At 47.8% G+C, this 25,506-nt stretch overlaps 1 protein-coding gene across 2 annotated transcripts in view; it reads left to right on the top strand.

Annotated features, from left to right (window-relative positions):
• DTX2 (deltex E3 ubiquitin ligase 2) overlaps positions 1 to 25,506 on the top strand; it is a 1,122,618-nt gene that overhangs the window by 713,494 nt on the left and 383,618 nt on the right. For both annotated transcript variants that reach the window (XM_069614954.1, XM_069614953.1), the window contains one exon: positions 17,814 to 17,881. In XM_069614954.1, the coding sequence (XP_069471055.1) occupies positions 17,814 to 17,881 (68 nt within the window). The remainder of the gene's footprint in view (positions 1 to 17,813; positions 17,882 to 25,506) is intronic.

Genomic DNA, 25,506 nt, shown 5'->3' on the forward strand with positions numbered 1-25,506 from the left:
CGAGTGCACCAGAACTGGAGTATAGGCGGTTACTGTGTTGCCCAGCCGTGGTGACGAGTTATGCAGGTTCGCTGCATTTGTGCCCCTCTTGCCCCTGAAGCCTGCTGCAGTGAAACTGGCCTGATCCATCCACCAGGAGCGGAGAAATCGCCACTGTCCCGTTTGGGAATCATCGATGTATCTTCTTCGCTGAAAGCCGCAGAGCCGCCAAATTACCGCACTTGAACCTGCAATGAAAGTGGACTTGGCTGCCGAAGCTTGGTCCGGAATGCACCAGGGGTCGGTGAGTAATCGCAACCCTAGCTGGTGGCCGCTAGCGCCTCCATCCATTTTTATGCTCGAGTGGCCCCTGGGGGCGCCTCTCCTTTCCACTGCTAGTGCGAACTATTCCCAACTCTTGGAATCGACTCTGCCCTCAAGTGGAGACCCTCCTCAAATAGTGGGAACCTATTCTTCATCGCCTCACCCACCTTCCTAAGTTGATACAGACCCTTGAAGAGACCCTGTTTTGCCCATTTGAACTACCGCGTGCGCTTGCATTGCATGTACATTTGAGCATTAGGCTCCACTCTTCTTAGAGATTGGACTTCCTTTTAGTTAGGAGTGTGTTGGTTGGAGAAGGGACTAAAGACTATTTGCACTACCTGTTTCCTTCCCCTTTAGGATGTGGACCCATTTTGTGCATTAACCCTCTAGACCCCTTTGGTCTTGTATATATGTATTTAGATAGGATTGTGTTGGTCTAATGAGTATTAGTTTGATTTGTTTGAAACTCAAAGGCCTTGAAATAAATGTATATGTATTTTTAATATATCTACACCGTACTGGGTGTGGTTTGTAAGTATCCTTTACTCTCTGTGCTCATTGAGGTCTTTCAGTCACCCTCACCCCTCCTGATACCTAGTCTTGACCACCGCCAAGCTACTTTGATTGGTCTGGCTTGTCCAGAAGATTACCCTGTTCCAAGAAACTAGGCTGGCCTCCTGAACCTCTGCCCACCAGGTCAGAGTTCAGAAATCCATATTAACAGTGATGAGGGCAATGCAGGAATGCCCCTGGAGCAGAGATATACGTTCTATCAATTGATTTGTCAACAGCGTTTGACCGGGTTATCCAAGGCCGTCTCTGGGCAGAATTGGTCAGGTGGGTCATGCCAGGCGGCCTGCTCAAACTTATCATGGCCCTTTATGAAAATGCTGGTATCTGTGTCCACTTAAATTTTGAGGGCAGTCTCTCTAGGCGATTAGGACCTATATAGGCCTAACGCAGGGATGTTCTTAAGCTCCTTGCCTTTTTTGACTTGTATGTATCAGATGCTGGAGAGTTTCTGCAGGAGGCAGGCTTGGTTATGCTTAAACTATGGAACTTGCGCATCTCTTGGTTGGCCTAAGCTGATGATTTCATCCTTTTTAGATTGGACCAGGGTAGGGTTGCAGAGAATGATAAATAAATGTGCGGAATATGTGGCCATGAACTGACCTATTGTAAATCCCAGAAAGACACGTGTTCTGATATTCTCAAAAAGTAAGAGAAAGAATAAAATGGGATGGTATTTGGGCGGAGTACCAATAGAAATCACTACAAAAGTAATGTACTTGGGCTTCCCATTAATGGCGCAACCATCCATTGGTGGACTACTAGTTTTTCTCAAACAAAAAGCAGATCCGTTATATAATCAACTGATGAAATTGGATCATAAATTTGGCTGTTTCTCGATTTAACCTGCAATCAACTTCTATGAGGGGAAGATAGTTCCCAAGATTATATATGGTCGATAGCTCAGTGGGTTGAGCACTCGCCTCTGCGATCTGAGCGTGATCTGCAGGTCGCAGGTTCGAATCCCGGCAAGGCCAACTCAGCCTTTCATCCTTCCCAGGTCGATAAATGAGTACCAATTTCGGTTGGGTGATATTGTATGTAAATATGTGCTCTGTAAAGCACTTTGGATTAAGGCGCTATATAAATAACACATCATTATCACATCATATATGGAATGGAGCTCCATTATAATGAACTGTCAAAACATTGGGAAATCTTGGAGGGCAGGCTGTGGAGGAAGACCATGGGGGTATCTCGTAATACACCAATGGCCGCAATCAGGTTTGAACTTGGTTTGGCCTCATTACAGGTTCGGGTCGAATTGCGAAATATTACATTGTTTAGAAACATCATCGCACCTTTGAAGAACACACCATATGAAGACTTGGAGAGGCTCATCTCCATTGATGCGATGGGACACTCCTCCTGCAAGTATTTGATTCCACTCCTGGATATCTGCGATAAGCTGTTATTAGGCCTAGATACGGATAGATCTACCTTGATATCAAATCCTGATAAGGTTAAATTATTACTATACGAGAGGGATTGGATTATAATAACGGCGAAACTCCATACCTATCCGTCCCTTAGTCACCTACAGTGGGACCCTAAACATTGTGGGTCTGCCTCCTTTTTTTGATGACTCAATTTCCAAACAGATATTATCGTAATTTACTCCTTAGATTGCATTGGAATATACTGCCGATGAGAGAGGTTCTCTATAGGAAGAAGATGGCAGACATGATGAACCCATGGTGCCGCTACTGTGAAAAATCAGGAGAAACGGAATCAATGGAGCACTTGTTAATTCATTGTCCAACGCATCAGGCCAGCAGATCAATTTATCTGGAGAAGTTCATTGTCGGGGGACAAGGGGGGATGTCCAATATGTTTGGTGTACGTGTATTACTATTGTGAACATCAGAAGGTTTAGCAGTAGCATCTTTTATTAAATCTCTAAACCTTTCTATGGCCCGGAACAGCAATAATAAATATGCCTTTTATCTCTTTATGAAGTTCTTTCTGTCCTGGTTATCACTGGGGATGGGGGAAAACCATGAGGCTCCCAAACTACCTGTAAACTATAGAGTATACCATTAAATTAATATCCAAAGTGCCTAAATGATTCCCTAATAGATGCATTGTCACTAAAATATCTGTTGTATGGGATGATTTCGCTCCTTTAACGCTATTGAACTGTATACTAAAGGCTTGACGAAATTGTTTCAATGGTCTCATTGTACTGTATGCTATTTGCTGCTATGTTTTAATACGACTATAGTCTTCTTCTTTTTCCTTTCCTTTTTTTTATTTCTTTTTTTACCTTTTATGCCAGATTACTGTGCTTGGAATATGTGGTAAAATGTGATATTGATCTTCGTAATTTATAGTGCAGAATTTTATATGAAGTGATTTTTATATGTCTGAATTGATAAGCTGTGTTGAAAGGGTTTCTTGGTAAACCATAAATATGTTCCTTTTTTTCTTCTTATGCCTCTAATGCCAGATGAATGAGTTCAGAACATGTTGTAAAATGTGATATTGTTTTCTTTTACCTACAATGCAGAGTTCTTTTTATGAAGTGATTTTATATGTTTATATAATGTGCTATGTTGTAAAGGTTTCAAACCATAAACAATAAAAAATAAAATACCAAATTCAAGGTAAATCATCTCACCCGCAGTATGTAGCAGTAGTCAAAACAGTTTCTTTAGCAACATGGACTCCAACTTAGTTAGTTCAATGATATTACCTACCAAAGCTTATCCAGATATAGTTGTTCCAGTATCCCTACAGAGTAACCTCCTCCATTCCGAGACTAATTTGCCAAGGCTCCCGATAACCTGGGAACATTTCAACTTGACGTATTCTAAGCGTCAAAGACCAAGTATGTTACAGTCAAAATAAAGTTCCAGGTATTTGTATTCACGAAGCACCTAGAGAATATTCCCCTCTAGGTGCCATTGTACACCTTTCGTTTTACAGAAAGGAGAAAACCATTACCTTGGTTTTGCTGATGTTCACAACCATGGAGTTGGAATCTGAGAATTGTTTTAGTTGGTTTAAAGAAGCCTGCAATCTAGTCGGAGTGAGGTCCAACAGCACACTCTCGTTGGCATAGCCCATCCACTGTAAAGGTGTGTTTGCCAGTTTTGGGGCAATCGATTTTGGAATGATTATTGCTGTTCCCATTTCTGCTTAAATAGGAGGGTTTGAAGGATACATCCCTGCTTCAGTTCCTGCTCCTTAGAAATCCAAGAAAACGCCCTACCTGATGGATCAGGCTTAATCTTAACCCTGGTTTTAGCATGTAAAGAAATGATCATTGAGAGTAGACCTGCTGGAATATTCCAGTCAGATAGTTTAAGCCAAAGCCTGTTCATATTGATGGAATCGAAGGCTGCACTATATCGATAAATACCACAAAGACGGGTCTCTGTTGGACACACCATGTCTGCTGAATAACCGTCAGCAAAGTCCCTTCTGGAAGCCTGTTTGATTTAGCAGAATAAGCTTAGAGGCCTCAGCCCAAGTCCATAGTTCGTTCAACAATAGGCGGGCAAACATTTTTGATGCAGTGCCTAGCATCGCTAACGAGCGATAATTACCACTTGTGAAACACTTGTGTATGAGTGCGATATGACAAGTCGCTGAGGCGTAACCATCAATAACCCTCCAAAAGCTTTGAGTGTCCTTAACTAAGGCTAATCCCACCAGGACACTGCCAGCGAGAACACTTGGTGTGGGATTGATGGTTTCTCAACCATTTGTGATAAATATTTTTTACTTTATTAATCAGTGAATCATGTTCAGCTGAGTCCAAAGCCAGTCCCGATAATTTGCGTATGTTCTTATGCAGTTCCCTCCTCTTAATGACAATTAGTCCATCAAATGCATTATGGTGGGGGAGCTTAGGACCAGTTGTAATCCTTGGACTAGTACCTCTCCTCACACAATTTGAGGAAATGACTGCAGCAATAGATTGCCCAAAATCCTTAATTGCTTCAATCGAGGAGTTGGGAGTAATATCTGAGGCACTATCCACACTACGTGTATAAAAGAGGTCAATACTACCTGCATATGGGCGGGGACCTCACCCAACTGCTGATCATTTCTTGATATATGGTTTAAGGCGGAATTAACCCTCAAAGTCCCTGTTGGAACAAAAGGTGGAATGGGCACTAGGAAATTCAGGTTCATGACCAGAGGTAAAGATCGCGCTCTAGCCGATGAGAAATGCCCATATCACTAACCAAAAAAGGAGCGTTAGCTGTGAAAGCATAGTCCAAAATACTACAGGACTTGGGCCCAATGCGAGTAAATTGGGGAGATGAATTTGAGGAATATGAGCCACTAACCCTGGAGTATCCAAAAGAATAGAGAACCATGGCCCACTCGGGGCCCCTCTTTCAGGAGCGAGAGAGCAGGTCGTCCGCAGAAGTAGACTGACCCAGAGCGACTTGGTCCAACATGTTGGATTCTCTTGGCATCTTCAGAGTTGAAACCTCCACACATAATCAGACCTTGCAGCATTTTGCGATTTGCAAAATAAACACAAAATCGTCTGTTTACCGCCATTGCCGCGAAATTGCTAAACATGTCTGCGAAAATTCAGATGGATGGCTAACTTCAAACACCATTCACTTTTTAAAAAAATGTCCTGTGCATAAGGAAAGTGTTAAACATAACACTTCTTCACAATCCAGCCTGCTAACAGCCATTCACCACTGGCAGTGAGCCTGTTGATGACGGAGCAAACAACGCTTTAGCTGTTCTCATAACTCTGCTTCCCTCGCAGCCCCACCAAAGGGCATGGCCTGCATCTGCAGTCTGCTGCTGTTGAATCATAAGGCCAGGAACGCTGTAATGGTGCTTTCCAGAGACCAGTAATTATTTATTCTGTTATATGTTCCTTCTTTTCTCCTGCAGGTCCCTTTCTGGGATATCCGTAATTAAACCCTTCTTTGGGATACTGCAAACCCTCGGAAGCTTTGCAAGGAAGCTGCAAATCCCTCAAAGAGGAGCCACGCACAGGGCCCGAGGGCTTTTAAAACAGCACTGTCTGAGTAAAAAGTGCACAACTTGTTTCCCCTCTCTAAAAAAATGTTCTTTGCTTCAGAAGAGTGGTGTCCTTGTCATCAAAGGGTAGAGTCTGGGATAATTGGGGGTTCCTCGTTAGAGTGCTGGCATTGTCATGGGCACACCGCAGTCTGCTAAAGCAGAAATATTATGTTGTAAACAACTTCAGGATTTGCAACCCAAACTGGTGAATCCGCAGAAAAGTCTGCATAAGGGTGTTTGAGTCAGACATTCTCTTTACTCGTGCATGCTGGGATTTGTGGTCTACTAGATGAGCATGATGGCAGACAGAAATATCACTGTTGTTGAAGCTCGCCTCTGAAGGCGCTCCCTCAGTGGAAAAGGGCTTTTGTATGTCATTCTCCCTGAATCTAATATCCTCTAGCCGGCTGAATTTGGAGGCTAGAATGTTGTGCTTCTCAGTTTCAAAGTCCCCATAGAGCTGCAGTGAAGTAATCAACTGTGTACCTTCCTTAAAAATAATTAACTAATTAACATATAAAAAACATGTCGGAACACTGTCGCCCTTATGTTCATGATGAATGCTCATTTGATGCACAAAACGGCTTGCTTTTTTGGGAAAGGCACATGCCACATATTTTAACAAGACACGTACTGGTGTCAGACAATCGGCACAGTATCTTTTGTAGTGTGTCCTTATATCTTCAAAGTACACTTTCAAAACCTAGAGAACGTTTCTTAGGGTCACATGACTTTGAATTGTAGTACTTGTACCCTTTCATTCTAAGACAGGAAAAGAAAGCTCACATCCTTGTTCTTTCACCTTCTACATTACTGTCTCTTACACACACACACCCTCCTTTGCAACACCTTCTAAGACTCTTTCGTTTGCACACACCCCTTCACTCACTTTATTGCACCACGTTATTCTCTTCCACTGTCACCCTTTCACAGACACCTGAATGCATGTGGCTATAGGGAGGGAAAGAAAGGTATGGACATGGGCGTCGGATGTGTGCTGGGGCAGTGGGGTGCACACAGCCGTTGAGGCTTGGTGGTCTGGTATGGATTTCTGTGTTTGGGTAGACCACCAGGTTGATGGACTTTATGGAGTGGTAAGACGCGACCTATGGGGGCCTGTTTTGTGGGCTCTAATATGGCAGGACACCAGGTAGTGATGCCATAGTCTGGGGTTGGCAACTCATCAAGCATGGGGGCATTGGGAGATAAACATGGGGTCAGGGAAAGGCATAAGAGGAGTCCGATACTGCATGAGAAGTGCAGTTTTGTTGCTGAGGGAGTGGATCTGCACAGGTGAGTGAAGAATTGATGGTAAGATTCAAGTTATTTGTAAACTTGTAAAAAGTATTCCATGTGATTTGAAATATACTTGTTTTATTGCACAATCCTCTGCATTGTAAGAAATCTGTTTTTGTGCTGTAAACAATGCAATAATGCCGCAAAAATGCAGCAAAAAATGCAATTATATGCCACAAAATTTTTAGTACCTTGGTGGTCCAGCTTACTCACAATTACTTGGTAGACAACTCCAAAAACAATGTGTCTAGAATATTAAACATGGCTGCTGAAGAACTACTCTAGTTGGCCAGATCTAGTGAAGCGGGTGAATATACGGATGCATGAGATGTAAATCATCCAGAAGTGGGGAATCCCAGAGTGATAAAGGTAAATCAATCATGTTGTCCACTGCCACTGGAGACAAGGCTGGGTTTAATCGAGTCAAGGATTGCACCTTGACGGAGGGGGTAAGTTATGAGCACAGGCAGGCGCTGAGCGCACTGCCAGTACATCGTTCGACTCCTTCCTGCCAGCCTTCTCCATAAGATTCAGCTCCTCCTGTTGCGAGCCCAGCAACACAGGGCTGGCAGTAATACATGGTAGAGTAGAAGCAGTGATGATATCCTGCGTCCTTAGGGTGACCGTGCGGGGTGAACTAGGATCAAGTGCCTGGTAAGTAGTATTCGCGAGAGTCTTAGCAATGGATTCAATTGTCTTAGACCCCAGGCACGTAAGAGGTTTTGATAGCTCCTCCATTAGGTCCTCCATTAAAGTTCTATTAGAAGTAGTAAGGGCAACTCCATCAGGGGTATCAATTTACAGGCTGGGTAAAAAAGTAATTTTTGCATCAACCGATGTTCCTGCGACTAAGCACCCCAGCTTATCTGTTCGCTGGGGTCAGGCGCACGTCGCACGGCAGGTGTTTTTTGGCCCCATCCGGATTGTCCTTACATGCCGGCTCAAAAACCTTGTCAAGTGAAGTAACTAGTATTACTCTGTCCACCATAGTGCCCGGTATGGTAAAAACCTACCCGCTTAGCTAGTTGTACTAGAAGAGCATGGCCAATGTGTTGCTTTGACATCGTTACAGTTGGAAAACAGGTTTAACCAAGGAATCTGTTCACACCTCTGTGATAAACCAGTTTAACAGGAATGGGGGCCTCTCCCCCGCACCCCCGAAAGGCAGAGGACAGCAAAACAGGCAAGCAGAGTACTTACAGTTTGTAGAATAAATCGTAGAACAAGCAAGACGGTTGTAAAGCAAACCCCACAGCGCAGAACTGCTAAGAGGCAGCCCCAACGCTGAAAGCAGCAAACACTGATGAAAGACTCCACAGGACTCCAAGACACAGTGCTCCTGGGCTCTCAAAACAGCACACAGCCGCACACCGCCAATTTATTTTTCACATGCACACTTTTATGAGCCTCAGATCACACCACTAAAAGGGATTAATCCTTTTTAATTAACCTACTTCATAGCCCTCTTTTTTTCTTATATTCACAAAAGACAACCTATCCTGAATCTCGCTAAAGCACAAGTGAGAGTTGGCGGCCTTCAACACCATACCCCGGGATGGTAGGGTACGCAGCCGGCTTCGCAGAGGCCATAGCCGCCTGCACCACCAAACTCTCCAGAGTAGGGTGCGTCGATAAGTAGCCGGGGTCACCACTGGATGGGCGGTATTTTTTCGGAAGCGACTTAACTGCTGGTAGACTCACCGGAGCAGTCCAAGCCGCCGCCACCCTCCTTTGCAAAGCCATGTGAAACAGCAACACTGGGTCAGTTGATGGACCAAACAGCTTGTCTAGATGGATCATTTTGACGATCTCTTGAGTGTTACCGTTTGGCGGGAAAGGACCCTCCAGTAGTCTTACAGGCTCACTCTACTAGGCGTGTGGCTACTCCACTGCTATACAGAGGGGTGTTCCGATTCGCAATATTTGTGAAGCAGCCACATGGGCCTCTGTCCATACTTTTGGTAGACGCTATTCCTTGGACTCCATCCATGGGCAGGATTTGGCCTTTTTCCTACCTACATAAGTTGGTACTGCTTTGGGAGTCTGTCATAGATGTGGAATACGTCGGAGGACACAATCCTCTCCTCTCGAAGAACAAGTTACTTACCATATCTGGTAACGTTCTTTCGATGGGATGTTCCTCCGACGTATTGCACAACGCCCTCCCAGCCTGCCCCTCTACTGAATTTCCTATGTGATTGCAGCTTATGTTTCTGCAAGGCTTTCTGCAGTCATACTGGCAGGAGATTGGTGCCACACGTTATGGGAAAAAACTATAACTCAGGCTACGGCGCTGTGCATCCTATATATAACATCCGGTGATGTCGACCCTTGAGGGACAATGGATCGATGCAGGACGCCCTCTGCCGAAACTTTTCCGAATTAGCACAGCTGTGGACATAACCTGTCATAGATGTGGAATACGTTGGCGGAACATCCCATCGAACAACGTTACCAGATATGGTAAGTAACGTGTTCTTCTCCATAATACACAATAAACATATATGGTCAAATAAAAATATACTTTTTACTCACCATCATAAACAAAATTTTATACATCTAGCGATAGTACAAACACATATTTATATGCCATGAAATAAAACCCCACACACCAAGATCATCTTCTCTCTTCCCTAGCAAAGTATCCTTCATCTCTTAAATCTATCCCCTTTTGGTATTGGAAGTGTGCTCATCTCAGGCCTTGCCTCAGGAAAACTACATAAATATTGCCTCTTCAGAGGATGGCACACTCCTTTGCATACCCCCCAATACCAGTATCCAGAGGTATCTTTTCCTTAAACAAAATCCTGTTACGTTATATATTTTTACACATGCAATACAATCTCGTCCCTTTAGTTCTGTTTCCTGCACAATGCATACTTTACCCATAATTTATGGGTGCAGCTCTTCCTTCAAGTCTGCTGTCTCTGTTGCACTGCCAGGGCACGGTAAAGAGCACACCACCAGACGTCTACTTCGATGAATGGGGTCACACTGCACACCTTTCTTTGCGCCTCTGTGAGTTCTCCATGCCTTTCAGTGCAGCACATCAGAAAAGATTTCAGGCTCTTGTCATTATAATCTGTAGAAAATTCAATGTCCCTAATCATAGTTGCCATTTGTACAGATAAGGTCATTTCTCAGACATAAACCCGTAAAGCCATCTTTGAATAAAAAACACGCAAAGTGCAAGAAACAGACATTTATTTTGCCCACGGTCAGCCGGGAGCGTTTGTTCAATCAACTATGGTATAAACTGAACAGAAGAAAGTCTGAAAGTTCTGCTATATCTAACCTATATTTCTAGAAAGTAAAGATTCACACATCAGTCCTGTTTTAACATGAATCTTCAAATATAATTGGTCAGGTTTTTATGAGTAAAATACATTGCCCTCACATTGGCTCCAAATGCTTCCTTAGATGCATCCTCCTTTCCTCTCCCAATGACCTCATACCCTGCTGACCAGCATTTTTAAATTTTCAATGAATCACAGAACTTATTTTGCAACTTTAAAAGCTGGATAGAAGCGGTTCTGAGATGATGCAAACTCTGCCAAGGACATAAGGCTTGCTGTTGAATCCCCATTGGCTAATTTCTCTACCTTATCTATTTCTTACCTTACTGCTGAGCCAATTTATTAAACAAAGCTCTTGGGACACACTGCTGAAATCATGTTTTCTCCTATTTGATTCTGTTTTATACATATTTTTTCCAAAATCGGTCTGCAATTCATTTGTGATGCATGCTGTGGTGTCCATTTTGGGAAGGATGGCTACCTTTTGCTGGAGCATTTCTATGTTAATTAAATATATCCATATGTATTCATGTTGTATGCAAATGTATGTATTTCTTTATATATGTGTTTTCCTAAATGAGTATAATATTTTTCATATCTTGAACGTGTACATGTATCCATTCCCTAATGTCACCTGCCTGGGATAAGGGCGGTATGGCTGCCTCAATGAATAATGCTTCTCACCTTTTCAATTTTGGACAGGAGAGTGGGGCACACACCCTAAGTTACATGTTCACCTGTCCCTCACCAGAGGGCGATGGTTAGTCACTTTTGGTCTGCCCCTCTTCAAGTCATAGATGGTGGCTTGACTAGTGTGATAGAATGATTTGGGATTGGGAAAGATTTTCTGACTTTTACTATAGGGTGGAACTGTTATGTGAAAACAAGCCATTAAGTACTTGGGTATTATTGGATCTTCCTCATGGTAAAGGGGGGGGATACCGCTTCCCATCCGATGAAGTCAGCACCTCCCCCTGATAGTTGTCTCCTCTCATGTGATCCTCCCTCATATAACCGTGCACAGGGTCAGGATCGGGTAGCGGCTGCCGTCCCCTGGCCACATTGGAGGAGGTCTGCGCCAGGAAATCAGTGATGATTCCATCAGATTCATCACAGTACCCAGTAGTTTCGGACCGTTCGACGAAGCGTTGGGCCCACCACGCCAGGCAGGCGGCCATGGCAGCGGAGGGCACCTTCAGCGACGGCAGCACCGCCGTACTTTCGGACGGCGAGGGCATTACGGCGTCGAAAGACAGCCGAGTGCAGGTCCCCGACCTCGGAAGGTCATCCGGCAGGGCGGCTATGGGGAAGACCCCCGGCGACACAAGCGCTTCACACACTACACACACTAAACACACAAAGTCCAACCGAGACTCAACGACGTCGAGTTCTCGGAAAGATGCACAAACAGAACGGTCCGATTCGGTGTCCTCTGGGCACTCGCGATCAAGATCGCTGCATGACTCCAGGCAATCATCCACTCTTGCCAAGAGTGCCTCGCTCCCTAGGCTAACAGAAGTTCGATCGTCGGAAGACGAAGACGACTTCCACCCCCAGGCCGCGCTCCAGGAGTCGGAGCCCACAGTCAAAATCAGCAAGGCCCCACGCTCGAAGGACAGGGACCCGATCCTCGACGCCAGGCGTCGAAAACCTCCGGAGCCACTAAAGGACAGGGAAAACATTTTTCCACTCACGGGGAGGGGGAAAACAGCAGAAGAAGCAGCCTTTGCTCTCTTCCACACCTGTGAAACACACCACTCCCCCTAAACAGACAGACAAAACCAGGTCTGCTGATATGTCTAAAACCAGCAAATCTACTCAAGATAAATCCCATAGACTTGCTGAGAGAGTCATTCCCAGTTCCAGAAAATGGTTGTGTGAAGACATAGATAGGGTCATGTCAAGGATGTCTTCTTTGGCTGATTTTTATGATAAAAATCCAGAACATTTCCTCTCGTATGATCCACAAGGGGCGACACCCTCAGGCTCTAATGATCCAATCCCCCCCCCCCCCCGAGTAAAAAGCCCCGGTTTGAAACACCGATGAGGTCAAACCCCTTCGAGGTACAACCATACTCAAGACCATACTCACTGTATCAAGGAGAGGCTTCCTTTGGTGAGGACCAAGAATTTGGCATGGTAGAAGAGCAAACCGGGACGGGCTACTATGGGGATGATGAGGACCAGGTAGAGGAAGAGGAAGACCCGGAAACATACAGAGTAGATTCCCCGGTAGAGAACGAAGCCCCGGTTACCGACTCCCCGGTCGATAACCAACCCCTCCTAAACGAGGTTCTTGCATGCGCAGCAGAACATTTCCATATTGACACCCACGGTGTCCAGGAGGAGAAGGACTTCGCAGAAGAGTTAGTGGGAGAAAGGAGGCCTGTTGCCCAGACCATCCCTATCCTTAAGTCCATTCAGCAAAGAATAGACCCGTCCCTGGTGAACCCGAACCTCACCAGAGCAGTCAATCCTAGGGTTGAAAAACTTTTCAGGGCGGCCCAGTCTGACCCTCTCTATATAAGAGGACATCTGAAGCCAGACTCCCTAGTTGTCACCAACACTCGTAAAAGGGCTGGAACACCCTTGTCATCGTCCGAAGCTCCTCCCGACAAGAAGAGCAAAAAACGATACGGTTTCGGCAGGAAAGTAGCCTCAACGTCCGCCTATCAAGCAAGGATTGCAGACTCATCCACCCTGTTGGCCAGCTACAACTGCCATTAGTGGGAAGAAGTCGCGGCACTAATAGCCTTTGCTCCTGAACCTTTAAAGGGCCAGTTAGCTCGGATTTCCGCAGAGGGTAGAGCCGTGTCTGGTTGCATTTTGAAAGCAACCTTCGACGCCGCGGACAACGCAGGCAGATTGATAGCAGAAGGCACTGTTATCAAAAGACATGCGTGGTTACGGCAGTCTGGTTTTAAGGCAGAAACCCAGGCATCATTGTTGGACAAACCGGTGGAAACCGATCCGTTTGGTAAGGCGGTCGAAGACGCACTGAAGAATGCCAAGGACGAATACGAAACACTCAAGTCCCTTGGCCAGTTAACCAATAAACCCCCTAACCAGAGAGGGAATAGTCATTTTCGTCGCCCACGCGGCCAAAATTCCCAGAGAGGATCTAACTATTCCCAGGGGCAGGGTACACAGTGGAACAACAACCAACAGTCTACCCAGGGTTACGGCAGGGGTAATAGGAGAGGTCGTGGTAAAGGCAGAGGCAGCCCCAGCAAGGGAGGCAGCACGCCTCCACCAAAGCAGTGACGCTCAGTTCAGGGTCCCTTCTCACGCAACCCCAGTAGGGGGACGCATTTCCAACTTCACCCAGGCTTGGGAGGGGATCACATCAGACAGATGGCTGCTGTCAACAGTATCCACAGGATATTGTATAGAGCTACTGCAGCGTCCCCGGAACCATCCTCCACGACAAAGAGTACACTCCTTAGAACATCAGAAGATTCTCCTCGAGGAGATCGCCATTCTGCTAGAAAAGGACGCGATAGAACTCGTCCTGGGACACCAGGTAAACAAGGGTATTTATTCAACTTACTTCCTTGTGCCAAAGAAAGATTTGAGAATGCGCCCAGTATTGGACTTGCGGCCTGCCAACAAGTATGTCAAGCCCAAAAAGTTGCATATGACCACGCTACAAGAGGTAATCCCCCTCCTAAAAAAGGGGGATTACATGGCAATCTTGGATATGAAAGATGCTTATTTTCATATTTCCATGTTCCCAGCGCACAGAAAGTATTTGCGCTTCAAGGTGGACAGTCGACACTACCAATTCAAGGTACTGCCCTTCGGGATAGCTTCGGCACCAAGGGTATTCACCAAGGTACTGGCGGTGGCAGCTGCACACCTACGCAGGGAGGCAATCCCAGTGTACCCTTATCTGGACGACTGGCTCATAACGGGGGAAACACCAGGAATTTGCCGGACGAACATTCAAAGGACTATCGACCTCCTCCACGAGTTAGGCTTCTCAATCAACGAGAAAAAGTCAAGCCTGGTGCCAAGCACCTCCAAACAAGTCCTAGGAGCAATCCTAGATACTCAAGAGGGGTTGACCTTTCCTTCAGAAGAAAGAATTCGGAATATACTACTGCAAATTCCGCATTATCAGTCCGGTCAACAAATAACGGTACACAAAGCAATGCGTTTACTGAGCATGATGGCGTCATGTATTTACCTGGTCCCCCACGCGCGCCTGCGCATGCGTCCCATGCAGGAATGGTTGGCGAAACAGTGGTCTCAGGCAAGTGGTCAGTGAGACGATCTAGTGGTCGCTTCGCCAACACTGGTACAAAGCCTTCACTGGTGGACAAGAGAGAATCTCGCACAGGCGAAACCCTTTTACGATCCCGAAGTACAGGCAGTAGTCACTACAGATGCATGTCTGACTGGGTGGGGAGCTCACCATCTCCACCACACAGCTCAGGGTCTCTGGTCTCACTCAGTGGCCAAGAACCACATCAACCTGCTAGAGCTTCTGGCAGTATTCAGAGCGCTTCAGTCGTTCGAGCCCCACCTACTAAACCTGTCGGCGCAAATCCGGACGGACAGCACAACAGCCATGTTCTACCTGAACAAGCAAGGAGGGACTCGCTCGCCAAATCTGTCCAAGCTTGCCCAGAAAATCTGGATATGGGCACTCAGACGGAACATCTTCCTGTCATCACATGTTCCAGGGGAGCTCAATTCCCTAGCGGATGCTCTGAGCAGAGACTCCCTCCCAGAGGAACACGAATGGGTTCTACACAGAGAGGTCGTAGAAGATATCTTCTCTCAGTGGGGTTTCCCCACTATAGATTTATTCGCCACAAGCGAAAATAGACAATGCCCAGGATTTGCATCCAGGTTCCCCCAACCAGACTCCCAGGGGAACGCCCTGTGGATGAACTGGTCAGGGATGTTTGCGTAGGCTTTTCCACCAACTCCTCTCGTCAGGAAAAGTGGTGAACAAGACAAACAGAGAGTCGATGACGCTCGTCCTAGTTGCTCCCATGTGGGCAAGACCACCGTGGTTCCCACACCTACGCAGGATGGCGGTGTGCGAGCCCATCAAACTTCCAGCCTGGTACAACCTACTGTCCCAGCACCAAGGTCAAACAGTGCACCAGCAACCCAACTCAATGAACCTGGCAGCATGGCTCCTGAGGTCATAGAGTTTGGACATCTCAATTTGCCACAGAGGTGTATGGACATCCTAAAGGAATCTAGGAAAACAAACACAAGGCACTGTTACTTTGACAAGTGGAAGAGGTTCGTTATCTGGTGCCAGAGTAGACAAATCAACCCGATTGATTGCACTCCTTCCACTATTGTTACATACATCCTCCACCTGCTAGATGCAGGATTGGTTTTTAACTCACTGAAAGTACACCTGCCAGCCCTGTCGGCTTACACCACTTCCCATAGCAAGGTTTCGTGGTGGAAAGTACCAGTAGTTAAAGCCTTCATGGAAGGAGTAAAGAGACTTCACAACCCTATTTCAAACCCACCACCAGGGTGGGACCTTAATGTGGTGCTAGCCAAGCTCATGGGCCCCCCTTTGGAGCCCATGCATAAAAGCAGTCTCAAACACCTGACTTATAAAACGACCTTCTTAGTAGCTATTACTTCTATAAGAAGGGTCAGTGAAATTCAGGCTCTGTCAGTGCAGGATCCCTTCTTTACTATCCATAAAGACAAACTGGTTTTACGCACACACCCTAGGTTCTCACCTACATTTATATCAAAATGACATGTAAACCAGTCCATCGAGCTTCCGGCTTTCTTCCAGGACCCGCAAAGCTCGGCTGAGGTGAAACTACACACCCTAGATGTGCGTAGGGCGATACTCTACTATGTAAATAAAACCAAACCGCTAAGAAAAACAGATCAACTGTTTGTCTCCGTAGCTACAGGCAGAGAGGGGGATCGCGTCTCTAAAGGTGCCATCTCGAAGTGGATTATTAACTGTATCCAGCCGTGTTACTCAATCTCTGAAAGAACTCTGCCTTTCACGCCAAGAGCCCACTCTACTAGAGGCATTGGGGCCACTCTGGCTTTCATTGCAAATGTACCCCTTGACACCATTTGCAAAGCAGCTACTTGGAGCTCTATTCACACTTTTACTCAGCATTACTGCATTGACACCCATTCCAAGGCAGATACACAAGTGGGACAAGCGGTTCTAAGACACTTATTTGCTCATGACCCTTCTCGCATCTCACTTCCTTCTTCAGGTACTGCTCGCTAATCTATGCACAGCATGTGATCTAAGCAGATTCCACAAGCCTCAGAAGGGATACATTACTCACCGTAATCGTATTTCTGATCCTTGTATCTGCTTAGATTCACATGCGACCCACCCTTCCTCCCCTCTGAGAGAAGGCGCATGATTGCTTGTAGTCTTACCTTTCTGTCTATCTGCTTGGATTATCTGTACTCGCGCTAATCCTCATGCTACCTCATGTCAGAAAAAATACAATCTGAGGATCCTAGACGCGTGAGGGATCTTGGGTAGAGTGGACGTCACACTAGGGATAGTATTACTGGCACGCCCTGTGTCGACGCCCATTTTCGAATTTCGAAAAACAAACTGTAATACTCCGCAGCTTCCACTAGATGTTGGCCTATGCACAGCATGTGAATCTAAGCAGATACAAGCATCAGAAATACAATTACGGTGAGTAATGTGTCTCATATATTTTTATTATTTTTTTAGTACAGATAGTACATTTGGGAGGGTATGTGGTGCTGATGGCTGGTGTCAAGTGGGAGGGTATGTGGTGCTGATGGCTGGTGTCAAGTGGTTTACCCTTGCTTTTTGCTGCTGCACTGTATTAAAAACAATGGCAATTGGGGGTGATACAATGTGTAAAACCTAGAGCCTTTCTTACCCAGTCAGCATGCCTGCTGCCTTCATCTATAAAGTGGGTTAATTTTTCAACAAATCAAAAAAATGTATTTGTTCCTGTTGTGATGCATTTGTTGTTTTAGATTAATTTGGTGTTTGTTGATACATATGTATCCCTCTTCGCAGTGGGACAATATTGCATGTTTTGAAAGGTCTTGCTAATGCACTGTAGTGTTTTCTTTTTTCTGGCTCCACTGTGTGTTCAAAATTTCTGTGTTTGATGCTTGTGCTTGACGTTGACTGTGATCTAAAATGTAATGACTCTTTACAGTTCCTTTGTGTCTTTTCATTAGAGGTTATTTTAGCAGCTGAGACACAATGACTATGCTTTCCACCACCTTGTTAGGATTGTTTTCAATAGCTGAATGAAAAGGCCCTTGTTTTCTATGACTCGATTGCCTCCTTGTTAAATGCCTCATGCAATCCTGTTTGTATTTCAGAACCTGCAAATGAACCTGAAAGTGTGGTAAAGAAATACATGGACAGCCTATCCAGCCCGCCGGATGATGTGAGTATGGTGACGAGCAAACTTTGGTTATCCTGCAATCGCTGCTTAGTCCTGCTTATTTTAACACAGGATCAGAACACTGCATCTCCAAATGCTGGCGCTAGGTACAACTTGTAGTCAGTTTTAAAGAGTTGTATGTACAGCTGAGCTGTTCATGGCATGGCTTTGCAGCATGCCATCCGTGTCTGAAAGTGCTATTGCTTCACAGCCCAGGCCTCTGACTGAACTGAGTCTGGGTGAATAGTGCTATAGTTGCAGATTGCCTATATGTGATGACTTAATAGGTTGAGGTGGGGTTGGAGGGGTGCGCCTAATTGGTGGGCAGCTGCTTTATGGTCTGGTAAGTGAGAAGTACCGGCAGTGATCAGTGTGATCGGGGTCAGGTCTCTGTTCTCCAGAATGGAGTCTGGCATGGATTTGCATGCTCATGAATATTCCTTGTCGTCAGGCTGGGAATTCTTGGTAAAAGAAAAAAGGTTCACTTTAACTTGCAAACTGTATTTCTCCAGCATTGGGTCTGGTATGGATTCACATGCTCATGAATATTACTCGTGGTCAGGCCGGGAATCCTCTGTAAAAGTTTTGCCTTTGTTTATAAACTGTCTTTCTCCTATAAACCAATCACTGAGCTCTGGGTCATACTGCCCCAGCCAATGACTGCCCTCTCCCGAAGTCCCTCCTCTGGCAGCCATCTTCAGATTTTTACCACACGTTTAAGTGTGGGAGTCATCGTGTTTCGCTCTTAGAGCTTTCTGCGTTTTTCAGGCTTTTTTGGCTAGGAAAACCCTATTTTTTTCAATCAAGCCTGTGTGCTCCATCGTCTATTCATCCGATTAACGGGGATCCGTTTTTCGGCATCTTTCATTGGCCCTCAAGGGCAAAATCGTCAAGTGTTTTCTTCTTGGAAGTTTCCAGAAGGCCTTAATGCCTACACCACGCCGGTTCATGTCAGAGGAGCAGGAGGACAGGGCATCCCTCTTCAAGCTCTGCACCAGCTGTGGTTTGTGGAATGTTTTCACTGACCAGCATTCCCAGTGTCTGTATTGTCTTCACCCGATTCTCAAGGAAGAAGATTGCAAGATCTGCCGTGGCTTCTCCAAGAGCACGATGAAGGATCGGCACGTCCGACTGGCGATGTGGCTCAAGGCCAGGGCCTCTACACCGTGCGGTTCACAGGGGAATGCCTCATCAGGATCCAGCTAGCCAGATCGGGCTTCTAAGTCCTTTGAGGGTGCTCCATCCGTGGGGTCCAAAACCAGGCCAAGCACCACAGGTCTGCTTCCGTCAGGGCGCGTTCATCGTCTCTATCAGCCAAATCTCCAGCCATTGCTCCAGCTCTTCGTCAAAGAGAAAGTCAGCTACCACAGGGAAGCTGTGAGAGAAGCCGGAGAAGGCCAGGCAGGAAAAGGTGTCTAACCTGCCAGTTAAGGCCCAGGTGATCCAGGCGAAATCATCCTATTCGATCGACTGGTTGCTGCTGCCCTCTCAAAGGTGAAAGGGGTTGACGCGGTCCAGGGTACCCAGGTGGCGGTCAGGGTGGCTCTTCCTCCCAGGCAGGACGCTTCGGCCAAACCAGTGGAGAAGACTACAGAAAAGAGGATGCCAGATCTTAGCCCAAAGCCGACCCCTCAGGACCCAAAGAAGGAGGGGGCGTGGAAGAGCTCCAAGGCACAGATATTTCTTCAGCCGACGAGGAAGAGATAGTTTCCGTCCACACCATCTCGGAGGAGGGTGGTGATGATGACGAGAACGTCAAGGAGATGCCCGCCGGCAGCGATGACGACATAGGCGCTGGGCCCAGCAACCATGTTCCCAAGGCACCTCCCAGAGATCTGTTGCACAATATTCTCTCCACCCTCCACACACTGGTGATGGAGATTAAGAAGAGTATGCCGACGGCACCAAAAGCCATGACCCCGTTGACACCGGGGCTACGACAGCTGAAGAAAAGGAGATACCCTACGCCACCACTCCAACTGTCACTGCCTTCCATCCGCGCCCACCCCTTCAGGGACACAGGGACAGACACAGCGACAACTGACGCCGACGGCATAATCTCTCCGCCACCAAGGGTTTCTCTGCCGGATGAAGTAGGATCCTTCCGCTCCATGATTGCTGTGTGTCGGAACTCTTCCAGCTCACTCCGGAAGAGCAGGAGGGTTTCCTGTATCAGCGCTGGGTGGCAAAAAGGAAGACCATTCTGTTGGTACCGCTCCTGGATGACGTCTGGGATGAGGAGCTGGTGCTGCTGAAGAACCCCGCCTCAGCCCCGGTGAAGAGGGACCGGCTAGAAAAGAAATTAGAGTGCCGGAATCTGCACCCAAATGTCTGCGGTCTCAACCATCTCCGGCTTTGGTGGTCTCAGCAGCGGCTAGGAAGAAGTCGTCCAACCCATCGTCAACCTCGGTTCCCCCGGATGGCGAAGAGAAGAAATTGGACGCTGAGGTCCAATTTCATTTCCTCAGCGTCCAAATTCCTCAGAGGTCATTTACTCAGCGGCGATGACTGTCAAGGCGGCCAACGCCTTAGCGATCTTGGCCAGGTACGACTGGGAGCTATGGTACAAATGGCTCTGATTCTGGATTTCCTCCTCGATGACAAGCGGGTAGAGGCAATGAGAATCCTTCAGGAAGGCGAGGTGGTGTCGGACCATCCCATCACCGTGGCCATTGACATTGCAGACACAGGGTTACGCCAGATGGAAAACAGGGTTTGCCTCGGTCGTCATGGCTGGCTGAAGGCCACCAACTTCAGGCAAGATATCCAGACGAGGATCCTGGACATGCTGTCTATTAATCTCTTGAGACCATCAAGACCGACACAGAGACTGCCCGTGCCATGGGCACGCTGCTACAGCACCTCCCGTCCTGTCGTCCCTCAAGAGGGAAGTATGGTAGGTCTTCGAAGAGTTTCGGCGCTGGATTGTCCTCTTGCCTCCAACCCTCCCATTCCACGACCCAGGAAGCCTACAGGGGTCGTTTCACGGCATTCGGAGGAGCCCGGAGCTTTGTCATCACGGCTCCCAGGGCAGCGCACCAGCCTCAAAGCAGAACTGAACCGGCCAGTACGTTGGGCCACCACCCCTGCAGTCCGGTGGGAGGCCAGCTGGTGAACGTAGTCTGCGTTTGGAAAAACATCTCCACCGATCGATGGGTGCTGACGCTCTCGCCCACGAACACACTTTGGAGTTTCAGCGAAAGTGTCTGCGAATACCACCAGTGGCCCGGCAGGAACAACAGATCCCTCAGCTGTTGCTGGACATACGGGCCATGGTAAAAAAAGGGGTTTTAGAGCTGGTTCCGAAGCGACTCCCTGGCTCCGGAGTTTAGTCAAGATATTTTCTAGGGCTGGAGGACCCAGGGCTTGAGGCTCATTCTCGATCTATGACTCAACAAGTTCATCAAGTGCTAGAAATTCAGGATGGTCACGTTGCAGCACGTGCTCGGCCAACTGGAGGAGGGGGACTTTGTCGTCATTGGCTCTGGATGACGTGTACTTCCACGTCCCCATTCACGTAAAACATCGCAAGTTCCTCCACTTCGTCGTACACGGGAAGCACTACCAGTTCAAGGCTCTCCCCCTTAGACTGAAGTCGGCACCCAGAGTCTTTACGAAGTGCCTGGCCCCAGTAGCGGCCCATCTGCGACTACAGGGAATGAATGCGCACCCATACCTCAACGACTGGCTCATCCGGGCCAAGCCAAAGGACATTGCTGCCAATCACACAGAGATGACTGTCCGGCTGCTGACGGATCTGGGGTTCTCGGTGAACTATGCAAAATCCTGCTCGACTCCATCGCAGAATGCGCTGTTCCTGGTGTCCAGGCTCAATGTGGTATCGTGCCTGGCCACTCCGTTGGAGTAGAGGATAGCAGCCATTTTGGGCAAGGTGCAACGGCTGTTGGCACTGATGATCGCCGCCGTGAGGACCATCAAGTCGCTGCTCGGCATGATGTTGTCGTGTATCTACCTGGTCTGGCTTTGCAGGTTGCGGATGCGACCGCTCCAGGAGGAGGAGTTCAGTCGAGTATTAAGGTGGTGGGGAATGCGCTCCAACATCGAGGGGCACAGATTTCCAGAGCCCTCCATACCAGGAGACGGTCACGACGGACGCTTCCCTTGAAGGTTGAGGAGCACACACCAGACGTCTCCACGCCAGAGGCCTGTGGCTGCCGGAGGAGAAGGCGCTGCACATCACCGTCCTGGAATTACGGGTTGTGTTTTGGGCCCTCAAGTCATTTCTTCTGTCCCTCAAGGGCAAAGTGGTGAGGGTCTTCACGGACAATACCTCCATAATGTTTTACATCCAGAAGCAGAGGTGCACCAGATCCCCGGCGCTCTCCAGAGAGGCGCAGGAGTTGTGGCACTGGGCAGTCGCCTAGGGTATGTTCCTCATTCCTTTACACCTGGCTGGCATCAAAGACACTGTCGCTGACTCCCTCGGCAGGGAGCTTTGCTCTTGCCACGAGTGGAAGCTTTGGCAGGATCATGTGTACAACTGCTTCCTCAAGTGGGGGCTGTCAGAGGTTCGCCAGCAGTTTTCCCCAGCCAGGGAGCACGGGGGACGCATTCTGTTTCCCTTGGGAAGGCCTGTACCTGTACGCGTTCCCTCCGTTCCCGCTGCTACTATGAGTCATCAGTCACTACAGACAGTGCAGGATGATCCTCGTCGCGCCAGCGTGGTCGAGGCAAATCTGGTGCCCGGACCTTCTCAGCATGTCGACGTCCCCTCCAGTCAAACTACCAGTGGTCGCGGATCTTCTCGCCATGGAAGGAGGCGCAAAATTGCACCATGACCCAGGATCGCTGAACATGAAGGCCTGGTTCCCGCAGCATTAGTGTTCGGTGGTTACGAGCTGCCTGTGGACTGCAGGGAGGTCCTCGCCAAGGCCAGGGCGTTGTCGAATCTGAAGTGCTACGGACACAAATGGGAGCGTTTTGGGACTTGGTGCCGGCTGCAGAAGATTATCCCTCTGAGGGTCACGGCCCCCCATGTCCTTCCGTACTTGTTGTCGTTGGCTAAGACGGGGCTGGTGCACTTCTCCATCAAGGTGCATCTGGGGGATATCTCCCGCTACATCAGGTCTCTGGGACGGTCTTCTCTTTGGTCGCACTGTATAGTAAAGGAGTTTATCAAAGGACTGTTCTGTTCGTTCCCGCCGGTGTAGGCGCCTGCCCCAGCGTGGTGGTGCTGACTAGGCTCATGGGGGGGCCCTATTCGAGCCGATGCATCAAGCTCTGCTCAAATTTCTGTCTTGGAAGAAAGCTTTCCTCGTGGCCATCACCTCTGCCAGGAGAGTAGGTGAGATCCAGACCCTGTCCTGCAAATGGCCTTACTTTATTTTCCACGAGACGAGGGTGTTGCTGCGGATGCACTTCTCATTCATGCCCAAGATTCTGTTGGAATTTCATCTCAACGAGCCCTTGGTGTTACCTGTGTTTTTTTCAGACGCCTTTGTCATCGGCTGAGAGGACTTTGCACTTGCTAGATGTGGCTCGAGCGCAGAAGTTTTATGTGGCCCCCATGAATAGTTTCCGGAAGACTGCCCAGCTTTTTATGAACTTTGGTCCTGTGAACCATGGGAAGGCCTTCAAAGCTTCCATCTTGAGGTCGCTCTCTGGCTGCATCACTCATTGTCACTGGTTGGCAAACCGGCTGTGCCTGGCCGTCCGAGAGCCCATTCTACCAAAGCGATCGCTGCTAGGATGGTGTTCCTGTCTGGTGTGCCCCTGCTGGACATCTGCAGGGCTGCTAAATGGAGGTCTACACACACCTTCACGAAATTCTACTGCGTCGACGGGGATTCCACGGAGGAGTCCAGAGTCAGCCAAGCAGTGCTACGCAACCTGTTCACTTGAAGGTGAGCCTGGTGAGGAGGTAAGAGTAATTGCTTCTGTTGAGCCTTCCACCTCCCGTGGTTGCATATGTATGTGGTATCCGCGTATGTATGTGGTGTCCGGTCATATTTTCGAATACATGTCAAACATTTTGCTGAATTTATTTCTTTTTAGAATATATATATATATATAATTTTTTTTTTTTTTTTTTTGGTAAGCAAAACAAGTGTTAACAAAAAAATAATGGGTTTGGTGGGGGAGCCCCCATTTTAAACTAAAAATAAAAAAAAATTCAGAAAAAAATGTTCGCCAAAATTGCATCGACATAATGGCATTCGAAAATATGCCATTCGAAAATATCACTATAAACCTATGTATGTACTGCTATGTATTATTTAATCATGAGCATGTGAATCCATGCCAGACCCCATGCTGGAGAAGGAACAAGTTACTTACCTGTAACTGTTCTCCAGCATGGGTCTGACATGGATTCACATGCGAACCCTCCCTTCTGCCCCTCTGCGGCTCTCATTGGCTGGGGAAGTTTAACCCAGAGCTCAGTGATTGGTTTATAAACAAAAGTGAAACTGTTTTTTCTTTTACTGAGGATTCCCGGCCTAACAGGACATATTCATGAGCATGTGAATCCATGGCAGACCCATGCTGGAGAACAGTTACAGGTAAGTGGCTTGTTCCTTCTCCTTTAAACCAATCACTGTCCTCTGGGTCATACTGCATCCATCCAATGACAGTCCTCTCCCTAAACACCTCCTCTGGCAGACATCTTCATATTTTTAACGCTTGCTTCAGTGTTGGGAGTCCTCACGTTTTCTCTCTGAGCTATTTGTACATTTGTATGTGGTTTTTGATGGTAAAAAGTTCTATTTGTGTTTCTATAGAGCCTGTGAGCTCTCTTCTCCATCTGCTGACAGCCGGGATCCATTGTCTGTAAATTTCCGTGCCCCTGAAGGATGAAGATTCTAGAAGACCATCAGGCCTACTTCGCGCCCTACGACCATGATGCAGGAGAAGGAGAGAAGATCCCCCCTTAAGGCCCTGCCCCAAATTCGGGCTAGAGAACGTGTTTGTGGAGGACAAGCACCTGCAATGCCTTTACTGCCTGCACCCGAACCACAATGAAGTGGAGTGCAAAATTTGCCTCGTGTTCTCTAAGAAGACAACCAGGGACAGGCAGAGTAGACTGGCGGCGTGGCTCTATGCCAAGGCCTCTGGACCGTGCAGCAAACAGGGTAATGCCTCACCCAGGCCCGTCTGGTCCGAGGAGCGTCTTGAGTCCTGTGAGGGCGCCTCATACGTGGTGGCCCAAGATAAGGCAAAGAACCGCAGGTCTGAGTCACCGGGTTCACAGCGGAAGCTGGTCCCAAGGTGGATAGGACACGATTGACATCAACATCCACCTCCATCGCCAGCCGGCAATCGAGCGCCTCCTCGAAAAGGAATTAATCTACCCTGGCCAAACTTTGTTAGAAATCTGAAAAGCCACGGACGGAGAAGTCGGCCGAACAGCCCAAGCAGGCTCAATCGGCGCAGGCTATGACATTGACGGTGACAGAATTGGAAACTGCTGCAGCTGGGGCAGCTGACCCTGTGATAGCCCCCGCAGCTCTGAAAGTGTCCCTACCCCCAAGGCGCAACACCGCCGCAGTGACTTTGGCAAAGTCTGCTGGCACGCCAGAAGGGGGGAAACAGGTTCAAGCCCCGGTTTAAGACCCTCGGGAGGGGCGAGGGGGGGGTAAGGTGGCAAGGAGGCTGCGAAACAGCCCTCC

Source organism: Ambystoma mexicanum, chromosome 9 (assembly GCF_040938575.1).
Source record: "Ambystoma mexicanum isolate Mex_15411 chromosome 9, UKY_AmexF1_1, whole genome shotgun sequence".
NCBI classification, from domain to species: domain Eukaryota; kingdom Metazoa; phylum Chordata; class Amphibia; order Caudata; family Ambystomatidae; genus Ambystoma; species Ambystoma mexicanum.